We start from the raw sequence: 16,691 nt of genomic DNA, 5'->3' as shown, positions 1-16,691 counted from the left end.
GTCTATGTGTAACAATTAAACAAATTTATTTAAAAATATAAATCTAATATTTTTTATTATTTATAACATGTTTTTATCTTAATTTATATTCAAATTTTTAAAAATAAACATTTCTTTCTTATTAGAACAAGTAGTACTTTTAATACCCAATTTTACAACTCTGCTTGTTAGGACCCAAAATTCCAACAGTGTGATGAGAATTTGCAAAAGAGCAGTCAACGAAAAATCAAATTCTTTAGCTTGGTGATTAATAAAATATTTCTTGAAAAATTGCAAATTAATTAAATAAAAAACAGAAATTTTTCTTTCAAAATAAAGACAAGTGCTTTTATTAGTTATAGCACTTCGTTTTAAACAAATTGTGATAAAATCGCTAAAGAAAGTTCTCGTTTTCATAATCCATTAAACAAGGGGTGCAGTAAAGTGCGTGAAAAAATTAAGTTTGCAAAATCTGAGTTTTGCAATTTTTTATACGTCAAAATCGTAAATGATATTTTAAACAAGTGCTAAAGAAAAACCCAAGAAATTTAATTAAAAAATAAAGAAAAATGGAGGCATTAATACCGGTGATTAATAAGCTGCAAGATGTATTCAATACAGTTGGCTCGGATTCCATACAATTGCCGCAAATTGTGGTTTTGGGCAGTCAGGTAAGCAGAAATCGGCCAAAATGAAAATTATCATGGCAAAACACACGCATACATAACTAATGGGGTTTTGTTTAAAAGATTCTCTTGTAAATTAGATAATTATATAATTTTTATGATACCGGCACACATGTCGTTTGCAGTTATTGTTTAATCAAAGATTTCTTATTAACTTTTCTGGTATTAAATATCAATTTTTAAAAAATCATGTTTTGTCATGTTTATGTAACAAATGTTTAGATTCTTGTCTTTTAAGGAAAAAATGTAGAGCACGAAAGTAGAAAAAAAATCAATATTTGGTAAAAAAAAAGTAGGATGAAAAATACATTTGTGTGTTTGTTGGATACACATATACAAAACACTTTTCTTCTGAGGGGGGCAACAACAACATTGTTTCTTTTTTTTATTATATTTTGTTATTGTTTTTGTGTTTTTTTAAGTGTCTAGTATGCACTAAATATTTGTTGTTGTTATATTTTTGGTTTCGGGAGGCCTCATCAGCCGGTATTGTTTGTGTTTATTTTAAATACAAATACTGTCATAATGCTTAAATATGGTGAAAACTTTATTAGCTCATTATATGTAAATTTTTTGGGAAAAATTCAGTCTATAACAATTGTAGTCTCATTTAGGTATTTTTTTTAATATTTTGAAAAATCAAAAACCTTGGGAATAGCCTTGGAAAAGAAGTTTATATATGAGTGGTAATTAGGGTTCCTAATTTCCCGGACTTTTTTCTTTCCCGAGAGGAAATTAAAAAATCGTTTCATTTGCGGGAATTTTTTAACAGTAAATGAAACCAATAACCATAAAATGTTTTCGAATAAATTGACTTAAAATTGTACCAGAGTTTTAAAAGAAGTATAAAATAACTATATTTGGTTGTACAATGTTAATCCAGCCTTTATAAGGGTTTCTAATTTAATAGCGGCATTTTATAGGTATTGCCCAGTCGTAGTTTTAATCAGTATAAAATCAATAAATTCTTTGTTTAATTAAAAAACTTATGAATTTCGACTATGTTAAATCTATAAAACGTGTAGTTTATAGATTTTTAATATCTGATTGTAAATAACAAATTTGAACCACTATTATTGTTATTATTTTCACTAAATATGAATAGTATGCATTGAATACCCCTAAAAGTTGTAATGTTATGCATCTTAATAATTCCTTTAAGAGCATAAACTTTAAATTAGATTCATTCTTAATAACCAAATTTTTCTGCTGTGGCTTGAGTTAAGTAAAAAAAATTTAGTTATTTCAACTGTAATACTTTGCCAACTGACTATCGGTGGCTAGAACCGAAAAAATCTATGGATATAATAGAATGATTAAATTAGCAACAAATCCAAACGAATCTGAAAATAGTAACTTTTAGAAGAAAACTTATGAAGAAATTCCCGACAAACATTTCCAGAAAATTAACAAAAACAATTTGTAGGATCCCTAGTGGTATATACACATCTGCTCAAAATAATAGATACACCTAATTGGAAAAAATTTAAATGGCGGTAACATTGAAAATTTCCTCGCAAGCGTTAAGAATACATCATATTATTAAAATTTCTATCTGGCAATGTCATGTCAGTCAAAAATCTGGCAACTATTTGCTTTCATGTTGATTTTTAAAAACGAATTTATTTGAATTACAAAAAATTATTTGCTCATAAAAATAGATACACATCAGTAATTTGTAATTTGTTTATATACAATTTTTTTTTTGTGCAATTTTTTGTTCCTATTTACGTGAAACAGTAAGTATAATTTAAATTTTAGCAACAATTTTATAAAAAATAGGACTCTTTTGAAGAAAATGGGACGAAATCATCATTGTACCGAAGATGAGAAAAAAATTGTTCAAACGATGAGAAATCAAGGAAAATCATTACGGGAAATAGCAAAGAGCATAGGAAGATCTTTACATTTTGTCCAAAATGCTTTATCTAAAAAACAAAAAAGAGAAACTCGCGGTAGACCAAAGAAAACCAGTCAAGAAACAGATAGGCGGATCGTCCTTATGGTTAAAAAAGACCCTTTCATATCATCGAAAGCTATTTCTGCGGAGCTATGTAACGAAATCAGTCCACAAACAGTTCGTCGTCGTCTTTTACAAGCTAAATTGCCGGGAAGAATTGCCAGAAAAGTGCCACTAATGCGCCAAAAAAATATCAAGACAAGATTAGAATTTGCTAAAGAGCACTTACAATGGTCCGGGTGTGAAGGCGAAAAAAAATGGAGAAATATTTTATGGAGCGACGAAACAAAAATAAATTTGTTTGGAAACGACTGCCAAAGAAATGTACGCCGACCAAAAGGAAAAGAATTCCACGTTAAATTTACAAAAAAGACGGTAAAACATGGCGGGGGAAACATAATGGTTTGGGGTTGCTTTTCATGGAATGGTGTTGGTCCGATATTCCGAATAGAAGATACCATGAATGCTAGTGGGTATAGAGACATATTGGAAAACGTAATGCTTCCATATGCATCGGAAAATATGCCATTAATATGGACATTCCAGCAGGACAACGACCCAAAACATAGTTCAAGATTAGTTAAAAACTGGTTCTTGGAGAATAACGTACCTGTTTTAAGCTGGCCCAGCCAATCCCCTGATTTAAACCCAATAGAAAACTTGTGGAGTGAATTAAAGATAAGGCTTTCGAAGGAAGTTTTCAAAAATAAAGACGATTTATGGGAGAAAACGCAAAAAATATGGTACGAGATTCCATTGGAGAAGTGTCAGAACTTGATATCCAGTATGCCCAGAAGAGTGGAGAAAGTTTTACAAAACAAAGGTGGATATACTGGATACTAGCTTTACTTTAATAATAAACTAATTTTTTTAAGATAAAATTTATTAGCTTTTGTTTAATAAGAATTTTTAAAAATGTATCTATTATTATGAGCACCAAATTTTTCGAAATTTAAGAAATTTAATTTACTTTATAATATTTATTATTAATTATGAAATATTTTGTTTTTGTTTTTTACTCTCCTTTTAACTATAAATAAAAATCGACTGAATTTTTTTTATAATTTTACAATATACCATTATTTTTTTTCGTTTTTAAAAAAAAAATTTTGGTGTATCTATTATTTTGAGCAGATGTGTATGTACACTTGTTGACAATACAATGGAATCTTTTCCAAATATCTAACTATTCAATTAAAAAATTTTAATTTTTTTAATATTTCATTAATAGGTACATATTTTTGTTATACCACTGTGTGTCATCTATTGTAAATCACACATTTTTAAGTCATACACCCAATATGTTCTTATTTTTTGTAATATAATCAAATAACTATTATTTGATATAAATGTATATGGGGGATTTAATGTCAAGTGAACCAACTTTTAAAATAGATGACTTCCGATCGAGTTAAAATTTGCACCAGGGTTAGACCTATTGAATAGTACTTCAGACACAATTTTTTAACATGATCGGTCAAGAATTAAAAATGTATATCCTGAGTTACAAAACATTTATTTTTGTAACTCGCATCCCACTAAGCAACTAAAAACCTCTTAAAGAAATGGAGAGCTTTCTTTTGAGAAAAAAAATTAAAAAAATGACCAATTTTGGAAAAAAAAGTTAGAATTTGCAGAAAAAATTAAAAAATTGTATGTCTTCAGTTATTTATTTGATAGTTATCCCGCTCATATCCCACTAAGCTACTAAAAAGGTCTTCAAGGAAAAGACCTAAGCTTTCTTTTGAGCAAAAAATAGAAAAGGGCCCATTTTGGAAAAAAGTCAAAAATTGTATGTCTTGAGTTACAAAACATTTATGTGCTGTTTTTCTATAGCGAACAAGTACTTTGAGTGGAAATTTAACAAGTATTTTGTTATTGTAGCAAAAACAAAATACATGTAAAACGTCAGCACATTATTTTGATAGATATCGAACTCGCATCCCACTAAGCGACAAAATAGGTCTTGAAGAAAAATATCTAATCATTCTTTTAAGAAAGAAAGGGCCCATTTTGAAAAAATTATTAAACATTTTTTATTTTTTTTTAAATATTTTTTATTCGAAAGATTGAAAAAATAGCTATCTAAACTATTTAGGACGCATTTTGCTAAGAACAATAGGTAATAAGTTACATGGATGAGAAATAACACATGTTTGGCCAAAATGTAAAATTTTGACCCCCTCTAACTCAGAGAAAAATTGTGCCTGAATGTAGGTACATATCTGTCATTTATTCTCACTTAGTTATTGAAAATTATAGTGTAAATATCAAAGTTTTGCTTCGAAAATGTCGAATTTTGTGCCAACATCAACACCAATTACTCAACGCTTATGTTGAATGTGTTCCATCGGTTTCAATGAGCGAGAGATGGTTTGTGCGGTTCAGATGTGCTGATTTTGCCAGGGAAGGCAAAGATGGCCCAAGCCAAAAAAAAATTGAAGAAGAAGAATTGGAGGCATTCTCCATGAAGATTGTTGTCAAACTCAACAAGATCTTGCAAAAGCAATTTTAAAACGTTTGCAAGAAAATTGGGTACCATACGAATTAAATGCTGAGAGACGTTATAAAAGAAAAACATTTTTGCACCGAATCATTACTTGCAATTAAAAATGGATTCATTACGATAAACCGAAGCATAAGAAATCGTATGTGACCAAATGGGAAGTGTGTTAAGATAAATTTAATAAAAACCAACATTTGATCACAACCCATTTTTAGTAAACAGAGCACTGTTAATCACTTAACAATCATAACGAGGGCAAGTTTCAAACTTTAGCTTAAAAAGTAAGGTTTTGTATATTTCACAAGTTAAAAAACGAATTTTTTTGTAAACCTTGCATAAAAATGCACATTTTTCACATAGACTACAATTTCTTTAAAGGAAATATTACTTTTGAGTTTTTTATCTACAACTCAATTTTCCTAGGTTTAAATAACGGGATCACTCGACCTATCTTCCATACATAATTACACCACTTACTGGCAAGTTAAAAACCGTTGTCAAGTACTCGACTCCCCGCCTCGACAAGGTGTTTTGGCATCAGCATGGATACTATGGATTTTGAAGGCTTAGCTGCGTTGATGTCTTCTGCAACTTCAGTTGTTATCATTTAGTGTGCAGAAGGTGATTCGTCAATCTGTACCGGCTCCACTTCATTTGTTTTTCGGGTATCATCATCCTTAAACTATTTTTAAGGATTTAAAAACGTCAATTGTATAAATTTTTGATGCAGAATCGACTGGTGAAATCAGATTTGCAAAATATTCAACCGTTTTTGCTTTACAGAAAAATGTGCTCAAAATGCGCGTCTTTGGTTGTTTCAAAAAAAAACGCCATTATTTTTATTTACGCAAAAACCTTCAGAAAAATTGTACCCGCAAATCCAATTTTTGAAATTAACTCTAATGTTTGTATCTACAAGTTATTCATAATATGAAAAGTTTTATATTTTTAATCCTTAAACAATCTTTTAGCTGAATTAATAGCTAAACCACAAACAGACCACATAAAGACATCGTGTTTTGTGTCATTATTCTAAATATTCTATAAAACAAATATTTTCTATTTTATTTCTCTTTTATTTTTTTTCATTCTATTTTTATTAGCAAATACTTTGCATTACAACATGTATTTCCGTAGTTTATTTTAGAATTACCGCACCCTTTCTTTTAAATGACTATTCGTTTACATGTTTTATTTTTGGTTGTTTTCTCTTATTCTTTCAAAAATCTTCTGACCACTACTGTTGTCACCTGTTAATTGTTTATTTATTTATTTTTTTTTTAATTCACTAATTGTTTATGGGTCAATGTTTTATTGCTGTGATCAATTGATATCGTCATTTCGGTTTTGTTATTGCTATTTTGATAAAAACAATTTGCTCATGATTTTCGAAAGCGTAGACCAAGCTATTAAATACCTTTTTTTATTTATAAATCTTTTTTTTTGCTATAGATAAATTCCATACACTTGAGTGTATTAACATAGGAAAATGAGTTGCGGTATCAGACGTAGACGTTTATATTTGGAGTTTTATATTTAAAGTAGTTTTTTAAGTATTTATAGACTTAAATGTTCATGTAGTTTATTTGGTTTATATTGTTTCTAATTGTTTTTATACCCTTCACCATGGGTGGTAGTAGAATATATTAGTTTGTCATTCCGTTAGTAATCTTTCATTTGCGACTTCATAAAGTATATTATTATTATTATTATTATTATTATTATTATTATTATTATTATTATTATTATTATTATTATTATTATTATTATATTATGTATTGTTGTGAAATGCCTGTCTGTATGTTTAAATCAACTTTTCCAATATTTTTTCTTTCATCAGTGAGACAAACCGACGGACATATGTAGTTGTATAATTTTTAAGGAATATTACATCGTGTAAATGTCTGTCTCGGATTCGCTAGGTTGCGCACATCCGAAATTGTTTTCAATGTTTATCTTATATAAAGTCTACTTTGGTGAAGGGTGTATAAGATTCGGCGTGTAGAGCTTGTTACAAATATTATTTTTGTGTAATTTTATGAAACTACAGTTTTTTTTGAAAAATTTTCGTTAAAATGTGATTTCCAAATTATACTGAAATAAATTGTCTGAAACATAATAAAGAAAATTTACTAAATCTAATATTTCTTAATCTTTGCAGAGTTCTGGCAAAAGTTCCGTACTTGAAAGTTTGGTAGGACGTTCATTTTTGCCCAGAGGAACCGGTATTGTTACACGCAGACCCCTTATTTTACAACTTATAAACTGTCCCTTGGATGATCGCACCAATCGTTCAGCGGAAAATGGTATATACACATAATTTTAAAACAAAATTATTGTATTTTTTTTTTTTAATTTTTCCAATATTTCCACTTTAAGGCACGATGAATTTAGAAGAATGGGGTAAATTCTTACACACCAAAAAGACATTTACTGATTTTAATCAAATACGCACGGAAATCGAAGAAGAAACAGATCGTATTGCCGGCAGCAATAAGGGCATCTGTTCGGATGCGATCAATTTGAAAATATTCTCCACACGTGTGGTAAATCTAACTCTGGTCGATTTGCCGGGTATAACGAAAGTGCCGGTTGGCGACCAACCCGAAGATATTGAACAACAGATCAAAGAGTTGGTCTTGAAATACATTGAAAATCCCAATTCCATAATATTGGCGGTAACAGCGGCTAACACCGATATGGCAACTAGTGAAGCCTTAAAATTGGCCAAAGATGTAGATCCAGATGGTCGTCGTACTTTGGCCGTAGTCACCAAATTGGATCTTATGGATGCTGGCACAGATGCCATTGATATTTTGTGCGGTCGTGTTATACCTGTTAAACTTGGTATTATTGGTGTGATGAATCGTTCGCAACAGGACATCAAAGACAACAAAGATATAGAGGAACAATTAAAAGATGAAGCTGCTTTTCTACAACGCAAATACCCCACATTGGCCACACGCAATGGCACTCCCTATTTGGCTAAAACTCTTAATCGTCTTCTAATGCATCACATTAGGGATTGTCTGCCCGACCTCAAGACACGTGTCAATGTCATGTCCTCACAATTCCAATCGCTATTGCATTCATACGGCGAAGATGTTTTGGATACAAGTCAAACTCTTTTACAAATCATAACAAAATTTGCCAGCGCCTATTGTTCCACAATTGAGGGCACAGCACGTAATATTGAGACCACAGAGCTGTGTGGTGGTGCCCGCATATGTTATATTTTCCATGAAACCTTTGGACGCACACTTGATTCCATACATCCCCTATCGGGTCTTAGTAAAATGGACATACTAACGGCCATACGAAATGCCACGGGTCCCAGACCGGCCCTGTTTGTACCAGAAGTCTCATTTGAATTGCTAGTCAAAAGACAAATACGTAGATTAGAGGAACCCTCATTGCGCTGTGTTGAATTGATACACGAGGAAATGCAGCGCATTGTGCAACATTGTGGCAATGAAGTGCAACAGGAAATGTTGAGGTAAGTTTTAAACATTTTGAATTAAAATGTTGTCTTACTTTGTTTTCTATAGATTCCCCAAATTACATGAGAAAATTGTGGATGTTGTAACCACTCTGTTGCGTCGTCGCTTACCAGCCACAAATGTCATGGTGGAGAATTTAGTGGCCATTGAGTTGGCCTATATCAACACCAAACATCCAGATTTTCATAAAGATGCCGCCTTAGTGCCTAGTCTCTTAAAGGCCGATAACATCATGGATCCCTATGGACATCAGCAACAACAACAACAACACAGACGTTCGAATACGCCCAGAGCTGTAAACTCCTCACCCCAAGTGATGGCACAACAACAGTATATGCAACAACAACAACAGCAGCAACAAAGAGAACAACAACAACAGCAGCAGCAACAAAATGACTTGGAACAAGTAAGTTTTCGTTAAGAATATTTTATAACTTTTTCAATAATGTCGTTTCGATTGTTTTTCGTTAATTTCAGAATCATGTTAACGATAATTCCGCACCCTCACATCCCAATAACTGGCTCTCGAATATTTTACCACCAGCCCACACTAATAATCGTATTGAAAGTATTGAAAACTCAAATCAAAATACTCCCCTACACAATGCTATGGTCAGTCCGATTAAACCGGTTAATCTATTACCCGATTTGCCGGCCCATCAAAACTCAAGACGTTTAACTGATAAGGAACAAAAGGATTGTGATGTTATTGGTAAGTTAGTTGTGTTATTTCGTGTATATTTCGGAAAAATAGGCCCATAAATGTCTGAAATATGAACCAAAAAATTTTAACAAAAATTCGTTACATTTCCTGATGAATGCATCGTCTTTAAGCCTAAAGGTTGTAGGGAGCTTAGTTAGAGAGCTATATGCGGGCTAATGAGTATGTACAATGTTGTGCTGGGTACCTAAGCACTGTAATATACAGGAACTGGAGTTGGAGATATGTGTAAAACCTCTATTAGTTTTTAACAGAGACTGAAAATAACTCCTCAACATAATCAAAATACCCAAATAGATTTATATTTTGTGATAAAACTTTAGTGAAGAAAGTATGAAACTTGTCCGGGACGCTTTACATTAACCTCCGGCCATATAAAATCTGCGACATTAGAAGTGAATTTAGTCAATTTACACCGAATATGTGTAGGCAAATACAAATTAATAGAGTAAATAAATATGAATACAAGGAAAAAGCATGGTATCTAAATAACACCTAAATATTTGAGATGGTCAGCAATATTAATACTAACATTCTCAAAAGCATGGTAGGTGCAAATAAAATGGCATTAGTCTTAGAGTGATTTACTGTTAGTAAATTACAAGAAGTCCACTCAAGAACACGCTCCAGACAAACGTTAATATTTTTGTGCAAGAGATCTGGAAAATCAATACTGATTCCAAAAAGCAAGAATATGTCATGGGCAAAGATGAATGATAAATGAATGATGAATAAAACCGAAACCTGAGAAACACCAAACGATAGAAGGCGTAATGGCGAGGACAGCTTTTGAAAGATATAGAGATATAAGCATAATCAATTCACTGTCATTAACATGCCTTTTGAAGTTATGAGTAATACTAAGAAGCATCGCATTGGTAAATACTAATTAAAGTAGATTCAACATGTTCAAAACTTAGATAATATCGGTCTGAGGACTGCGGCAGTCTTCCAAGGAAGAGGGAAAGTAGATGTTATCAAAATGTGGTTAAATATATCCTATATAGGATTAGAAACAAGCGGAAAAATCAACATAATAAAGCGTATCGGAATGTTAAAAATGTCAACAGAATGAGATTTCACTTTCTCCAATGCTTCACGCACCTCATGCTCAGTAATACAGCGAAATGAAAAAGAGTTATACAGACCAACCCCTCTCAAAATTTTCCTCACCCCTAATGTATCCAAATCCGAAATTAGTACGAAATTTCTACATTAGGCTTGCGTTCAATACTTTTAGCCTTATTTCAACACCTACAATACTTTCTCCAGTCCCTATGAGATCTTGCATACATAACTTCTCTAGAACTCATCCAACCATTATCAGTACAACAATATTTTTTCCTAAATACAAGAACAAACGTGGGAAATAACTCATCTTTTTAGTTTAGTGTAATGACTAAACTAAAATGTTCTGTTGTAAATCGCTCTATCAGTGATACTATCAGTGATAAAGCACAAATGGTTATTGCTGTGAATTTATAATTGATATGAAGTGGACCCGTTATTTTCGGTATCTGGTTTTATACATTTTACCATGAGTTGTAAGGTTATATACGTATAATTTGTCTTTCCGTCGAGATAGCCATGTCCGTCTATCTGTTGAAATCAAGATTCTGAAGCCCTCAAATAACTTACCTACATGATTATTATATGGGGGATTTCATGTCAAGTGAACATATTTTTAAAACCGGTGTCTTCCGATCGGTATGAAATTTGCACCAACGTTAGTTAGTCCTTTAAACACATTTTTTTGCAAAATCAAACACTTTCTGATTTTTTTATATATTTTTTTTTTACTCAAAAGAAAACTTAGGTCTTTTCCTTTAAAACCTTTTTGATCGATTAGTGCGATACGAGTTGGAAATCTATCAAAATAAATGTTTTGTAACCAGAAATTTTTTCACCAACTTTTTTATTGTTTTAAATCTTTATTTTATGAAAACAATTATTATTTAAAAAAAGATTTGGATGAACAAAATTTAGCTACAGAGCTAAACAAGCTCTAAAATGAAAATAATTATTTCGGAAATTAGATAGTTTTCGGTAACAGATTAGATTGTATATTTGATTCGGTTTCAAATTAAATAAGAAAACGCTGTTGTTGTTTAATTTCACAAAAATTTATACATTTTTAATTGATTCTTGTTTGAAATTCTCACGTTTGGAACTAGTTCCTTAAATTAACAAGACCTACAGAAAATTTGATAATTGGTTTTTGTATTCATCCAGTCATTAAAGAATCTGAAATTATTTTGATTACACTAGTTTAGAATAAATTCTAAAAATGTTGCTGGGTACTTTTATGCCCTTCACCTTCGTGAGAGGGTATTCCGTTTTAATTTCCACAATATAATTTTCCGACCCTATAAAGTATATATATTCTGGATCCTTATAGATAGCGGAGTCGATTAAGGCATGTCCGTCTGTCTGTTGAAATCAACTTTCCAAAGTCCCTAAATAACTTACATGGATTACTAAGTCATTAATATAGACAATATGGATATCTAATGATAGATATTTCAAAGACCTTTGCAACTACGTATGTATATAAGACCATAGTAAGTTGGACCTACAATGGGTCAAAATCGGAAAAAATATTTTTTAACCCGAATTTTTTTTTTTACCAAAAGTTTTTTTTTTGCTAAATATTAAAAAACAAAAAAAAATTATAATTTCAAAAAAAATTCAAAAAAAATATTTTCCAAAAAATTAAAAAAACAACTAAAAAAAAATAAATTTTGTTTACTTCAAAATATTTAAAATTTTTATTTTGAAGTATAATTTGGTAAAGGGTATATAAGATTCGGCAGAGCCGAATATAGTTCGCTTACTTGTTTAATATGTAATTTATTTTTAAAATCTACACTTCTCAATATAATAAAATTATAAATGTGCACTTTTATATAATTTCAGAACGTTTGATCAAATCGTATTTCTATATTGTACGAAAATCCATACAAGATTCTGTACCAAAGGCCATCATGCATTTTCTAGTTAATTATGTTAAGGATAATTTACAAAGTGAATTAGTAACACATTTGTATAAATCAGAAAGAGTCGATACTTTACTCAATGAATCGGATCACATAGCGATACGCAGAAGAGAAGCCGGTGATATGTTAAAGGTATGTAAACGAATATATTTTATATATTGTGTTAATTTCAAATTGGAAACAAACATTTATTATTATTTTGTTTTCTATTTACAGGCTTTAACTCGTGCTAATCACATTATTAGTGAAATACGTGAGACCCATATGTGGTAAAAAAAATTTGTACGCATTCACTCGTAGAATTTCATAATAAATATCATCAAATAAACTATACTACTTCTACCAACTGCAACTATTAATTGTTCGGGAGTTAAAATATATTGACCTGGAGTACAGAGGACTTATAATGTTGTCATTGTTGTTCTATTCTTATTTTAAACTTGTCTTTACATTTAAATAGAAACTTTGAAACGTTGACGTTTAGTTTCTTATACGTTTTATTTTTCTTGCTTTCTTGCTTTTCTTTTAATTTCTTTGTTCATTTCAATTATTTTTTTATTTATAAAAAAAAACACATAAACTTGTTTATTTCATTAAATTAAAACTTCATTTATACTCTTCAAACAATTTATGTTGAAAACAAAACAAAAAAATACTTGTTTCTTTAATTTTAGTCTTTTTTTGTATTGTTGCCTTATGTAGTTACTGGTCTGTCGATAAAATACTGTATTGAAATTAAACTATAAAAATTATTTAAAAAAACACACACAGAAAACACTGCATACTAGACAAGGTTTTGCTAAAATAAAAATATCATAAAACAGAATTAAAGTTAGACATGAATGATTACAACTTACTTTAATTAAAAACAGTTAAACATGGAAATTAACCCTAGTGAATGTAAAGTAAGTCAACATGTAAGTAACGAGTAATAGGCGAGATATGTATGTGGTTCCCGAGTAGAGTTGAGCCCTTTGACCTTCAATATCTTGAGTAGGAAAAAAGTGATAGTTGTCGATTTTAAGATTCTAGTTTAAAATATTAAGGCGTATTTTGTAGATTGATAAAAAGGTAATAATTCGAAAGAATTAGTTCTTAATTAAATTTTTCTTATTAGGGGAATTAATTTTTATTTTTTTAAGTTACAGAAATGGAATTTTTGTTACATCAAACACAAGAAAACAAATTCCACCAAAAAATGCATTTTAACAACAAAGTGTAAAAAAAATCTGAGTAATTTTTTATTTTTCCATTTTTCAAATCAAAAAATTTTGAAATGAATACCTGTATTAAGTTTTTTCTTTTAGCCATTCCATTGAAGAATTCATTATGAATAATAACATAGGCTTAATTCCTTAGTACTACAATTATCCTAAAACAAAGGTTCTAAGGAATTCTTTATACATTAAAATCTATTGCAAAAATGATTTTTTGTGATTTTAAATTACTGATAAAGAATTGGACTAAAACTAAATAAAATTATTAAAAAAAACGTTGGCGGAAAAAAGTGGTTATGCGAATGTGGTAATAGCATTAGTATCATTTCTTTGAAATTAATTTATTTTGAAACCATGATAAGCAAACTTTCATATGTATAAATAATGATAAAAAGGTGTGTTCAACCAACTCAGATATGAAAGCAAGAGCAACAATGAATCATATTATTAGTAGTTATACGGGTATATGATGAAAATCGATCAGTTACAAAACAACCGATTTGAAAATGTGTTAATGAATTCGAGCGATTTCAAGAATAACTTTCTGGTTGACAATTTGGCAACAGAAATGATAGCAGTGTCAATTATCTGTAATACCATTTAGGCAACTGGCATCGTAACTGATATTCGGTTGCCATCCATAATCGACCCATTAATGTATATTGTAGGCAGTGATGCCGCAAATTTATGGAATCATCATTTAGTTAACTGCGGCAAAACTTTGCAAGTGATGCACAAATTTTATTCATAAGTAACTGAGATATGAGCAAAATAGCACTACTTCAAATATAGTCATTTTGGTAATGAAAACAGGAAAATCGGCCCACAAATGATAGGATAGGATTAGCAAAAACTTATTCAGAAGTCTATGTTGAAAGATTCATCCAAGTCGATATATAAATGGTCGAGAGATATGCAAAAACCCGGTTTTCGGTTCTAGTGGAATATTTCATATCGAATTATACATTTTATATCTAACAAAGTAATTAGTATAAAAAATTTAGATAGACATAAGGCCAAATTCGGAAAAAAATATCAGAGACTGCAGAGATATAGATTTAAATGGCTAGATTACAGATTTCTAGATGAACTTGGGAGTGTTGCTGGCTGTAAATTGGATAACATACTAGGTTTTATCAGGAGAATAGGTTGGCTATTGTACGATGAGTTAAAATTTGTAACCACTTTCTCTTTACGCAGATTTTTCTTTTTGCTTCTCATGTTGCTATCTCTAAGACAGCGAGCTGCAGTGAGCTCTCAAATGAGCTCTCTTGTTTTTGTTTTCACATGTACGCAAGCACACACATTGTATAAAAACCAGTGTTGCCACCAAGACAATTATAAACTACACATGCCTCATGCCTAAATTACACATACGAGAAAAAATTACACATGTAAATAAATTTTCGTGATTTCAATAGGAGAAATTTTCTAAAATTGTCATGAATATAAAAGGTTTGTCACAGTGGACTCTGGGATGTTTGGACCAAATACGATTACTTTATTGTCAATGGACAATTTTCACTTGCTGTGATTTTAATTTATCCAGGAATTGGATATATGAGGGGTATTAAAGCAAGGTTAGCAATCTCTTTTTTTAGTGAACTTTTCTAATTTAATGAATTCTTGAGATCAGTCAAATATGTCAATCACAAATACGCTTTTAAGAAATATTAATCAATGTCCATTCGGAGATTGTTCCATTGGAAATTGTTACTTTTCTATGAAAAATTTAACAATATTTAAAAAATAGCACAATGTTTGCTTTCGAATTTTAATTTATTCCTAATTTATATTAAGTGCTTTGAAATCAGTTTTGTTTTCAGTTTCAAAGATAAATATTTTTTACTATTTGTTTAAAAATTACACTGTGACACAAAATCGAACTTTTCGAATCGGAATGGGATGAAACCAAAAGCAAATGAAAGCTTACGTTTTCCATAACAAAACCCTCAATGCTTTTTTCTAGTTCAGCGCTAGATTTTTTTTACACGCATTTGAAGTTAGTGATTTTGGAACGCTGGCTAACAAGAAAAAATCAATAAAAATTTGATAAAACAATGCCTATTTATTTTTATTATCCCGGAAAGTTGTGGTATCTTAAAATTTTTGGGATCGGGGAATCCATTTTTGATATATACAGTGGTGTAGAAAAATAAAGAGCGAAATAAGTCTGTAACTTCTAAACGGTTGGTCCGATTTTAATGAAATTTGACATGCGAAAATAGGAAGTATTGTCGAATTAAAGTTTTGAACTAGGACCTCATGAGCCCACCAAGGGCGCGGGCAGGGGTTCCCAAAGTAGGACACCTCGGTATGTTAAATATTTAATACAATACTATTTTTTCGTTTGCTCTCTGATTTAAAAGAAAAATACATGTCTAGAATCTCCTCGTCGAGCACTACAAAAAACCTTATCTTAGCTATCAATTAACACTTAAAGCTTAGGAGATATTCGCATTTAAAAATTAAATTTTCAACATTTTTACCACCCTACTCCAGTTTTTTGATAACAGCGGGTCCAAATATTTTCAGATTTTCTCCATTTTTCTTTTATTGGATTAACAAAAAATTTATATGGCAAACAGCAAAAGAATTGTTTAAAAATCATTACTGAGTCCAAAGTTATATGCATTTTAATTTGAAAAATAGAAAATAGGGAAAGTTTTTTGGGATAAAAGTACTTTTTATGTTTTTAATTTATCTAAAAAATTTCTTAGAAGATGTATAACAAATTTATACTTTTTGAAAAGCTTACTTTACATCAAATATCATAAATGAAAAAAAAAATTAAAATTTTCTATACCGAGGGACCAGGTCCATCCAAAATACGCCTATTTTTTATGTAAAATTAAAATTTATGGCAAAAATTCTCAAATCGCATAGTCGGTATTAAAATATAGTAATCCATTTTAGATGGCCCAATATGTTCTTAATTATTTTGTAAAAGCCTTTCGATCTCTCCACCCCTATTATGGATAATATAGACAAAAAACTAAAAAATCTCATTTTTGTGATTTTTCAAGACTTTTTTTGGGAATTGCGGGATTCCTGATTACAAATTTCAAAATTTCATTTGCTTTTCGTTTTATCCCATTCCGATTTTGGTTGTTGCACAGTGTTATA

The 16,691-nt window shown here is 30.4% G+C and overlaps 1 protein-coding gene across 1 annotated transcript; it reads left to right on the top strand.

Annotated features, from left to right (window-relative positions):
• The first annotated feature begins 241 nt into the window (after positions 1 to 241).
• Drp1 (dynamin related protein 1) lies at positions 242 to 13,185 on the top strand. Its single transcript, XM_065499716.1, has 7 exons — positions 242 to 650; positions 7,293 to 7,437; positions 7,511 to 8,627; positions 8,680 to 9,037; positions 9,109 to 9,343; positions 12,269 to 12,480; positions 12,565 to 13,185. Exons 1-7 carry the CDS (start codon positions 549 to 551, stop codon positions 12,619 to 12,621), a joined length of 2,226 nt encoding a protein of 741 aa, XP_065355788.1. The 5' UTR covers positions 242 to 548; the 3' UTR covers positions 12,622 to 13,185.
• The last annotated feature ends 3,506 nt before the right edge of the window (positions 13,186 to 16,691 follow it).

Source organism: Calliphora vicina, chromosome 2, assembly GCF_958450345.1.
Source record: "Calliphora vicina chromosome 2, idCalVici1.1, whole genome shotgun sequence".
NCBI lineage: Eukaryota > Metazoa > Arthropoda > Insecta > Diptera > Calliphoridae > Calliphora > Calliphora vicina.
Note: the sequence above shows the minus strand (reverse complement) of the source record. Positions and strands in the feature narration are given on the sequence as shown.

Excerpts from the sequence above, each read along its gene's own strand:
- Drp1 (XM_065499716.1), top strand. The coding sequence starts at position 549 with ATGGAGGCATTAATACCGGTGATTAATAAGCTGCAAGATGTATTCAAT. Across the intron at positions 8,628-8,679 it reads GTGCAACAGGAAATGTTGAG|ATTCCCCAAATTACATGAGA; the intron begins GTAAGTTTTAAA and ends TGTTTTCTATAG. Across the intron at positions 9,038-9,108 it reads AACAAAATGACTTGGAACAA|AATCATGTTAACGATAATTC; the intron begins GTAAGTTTTCGT and ends CGTTAATTTCAG.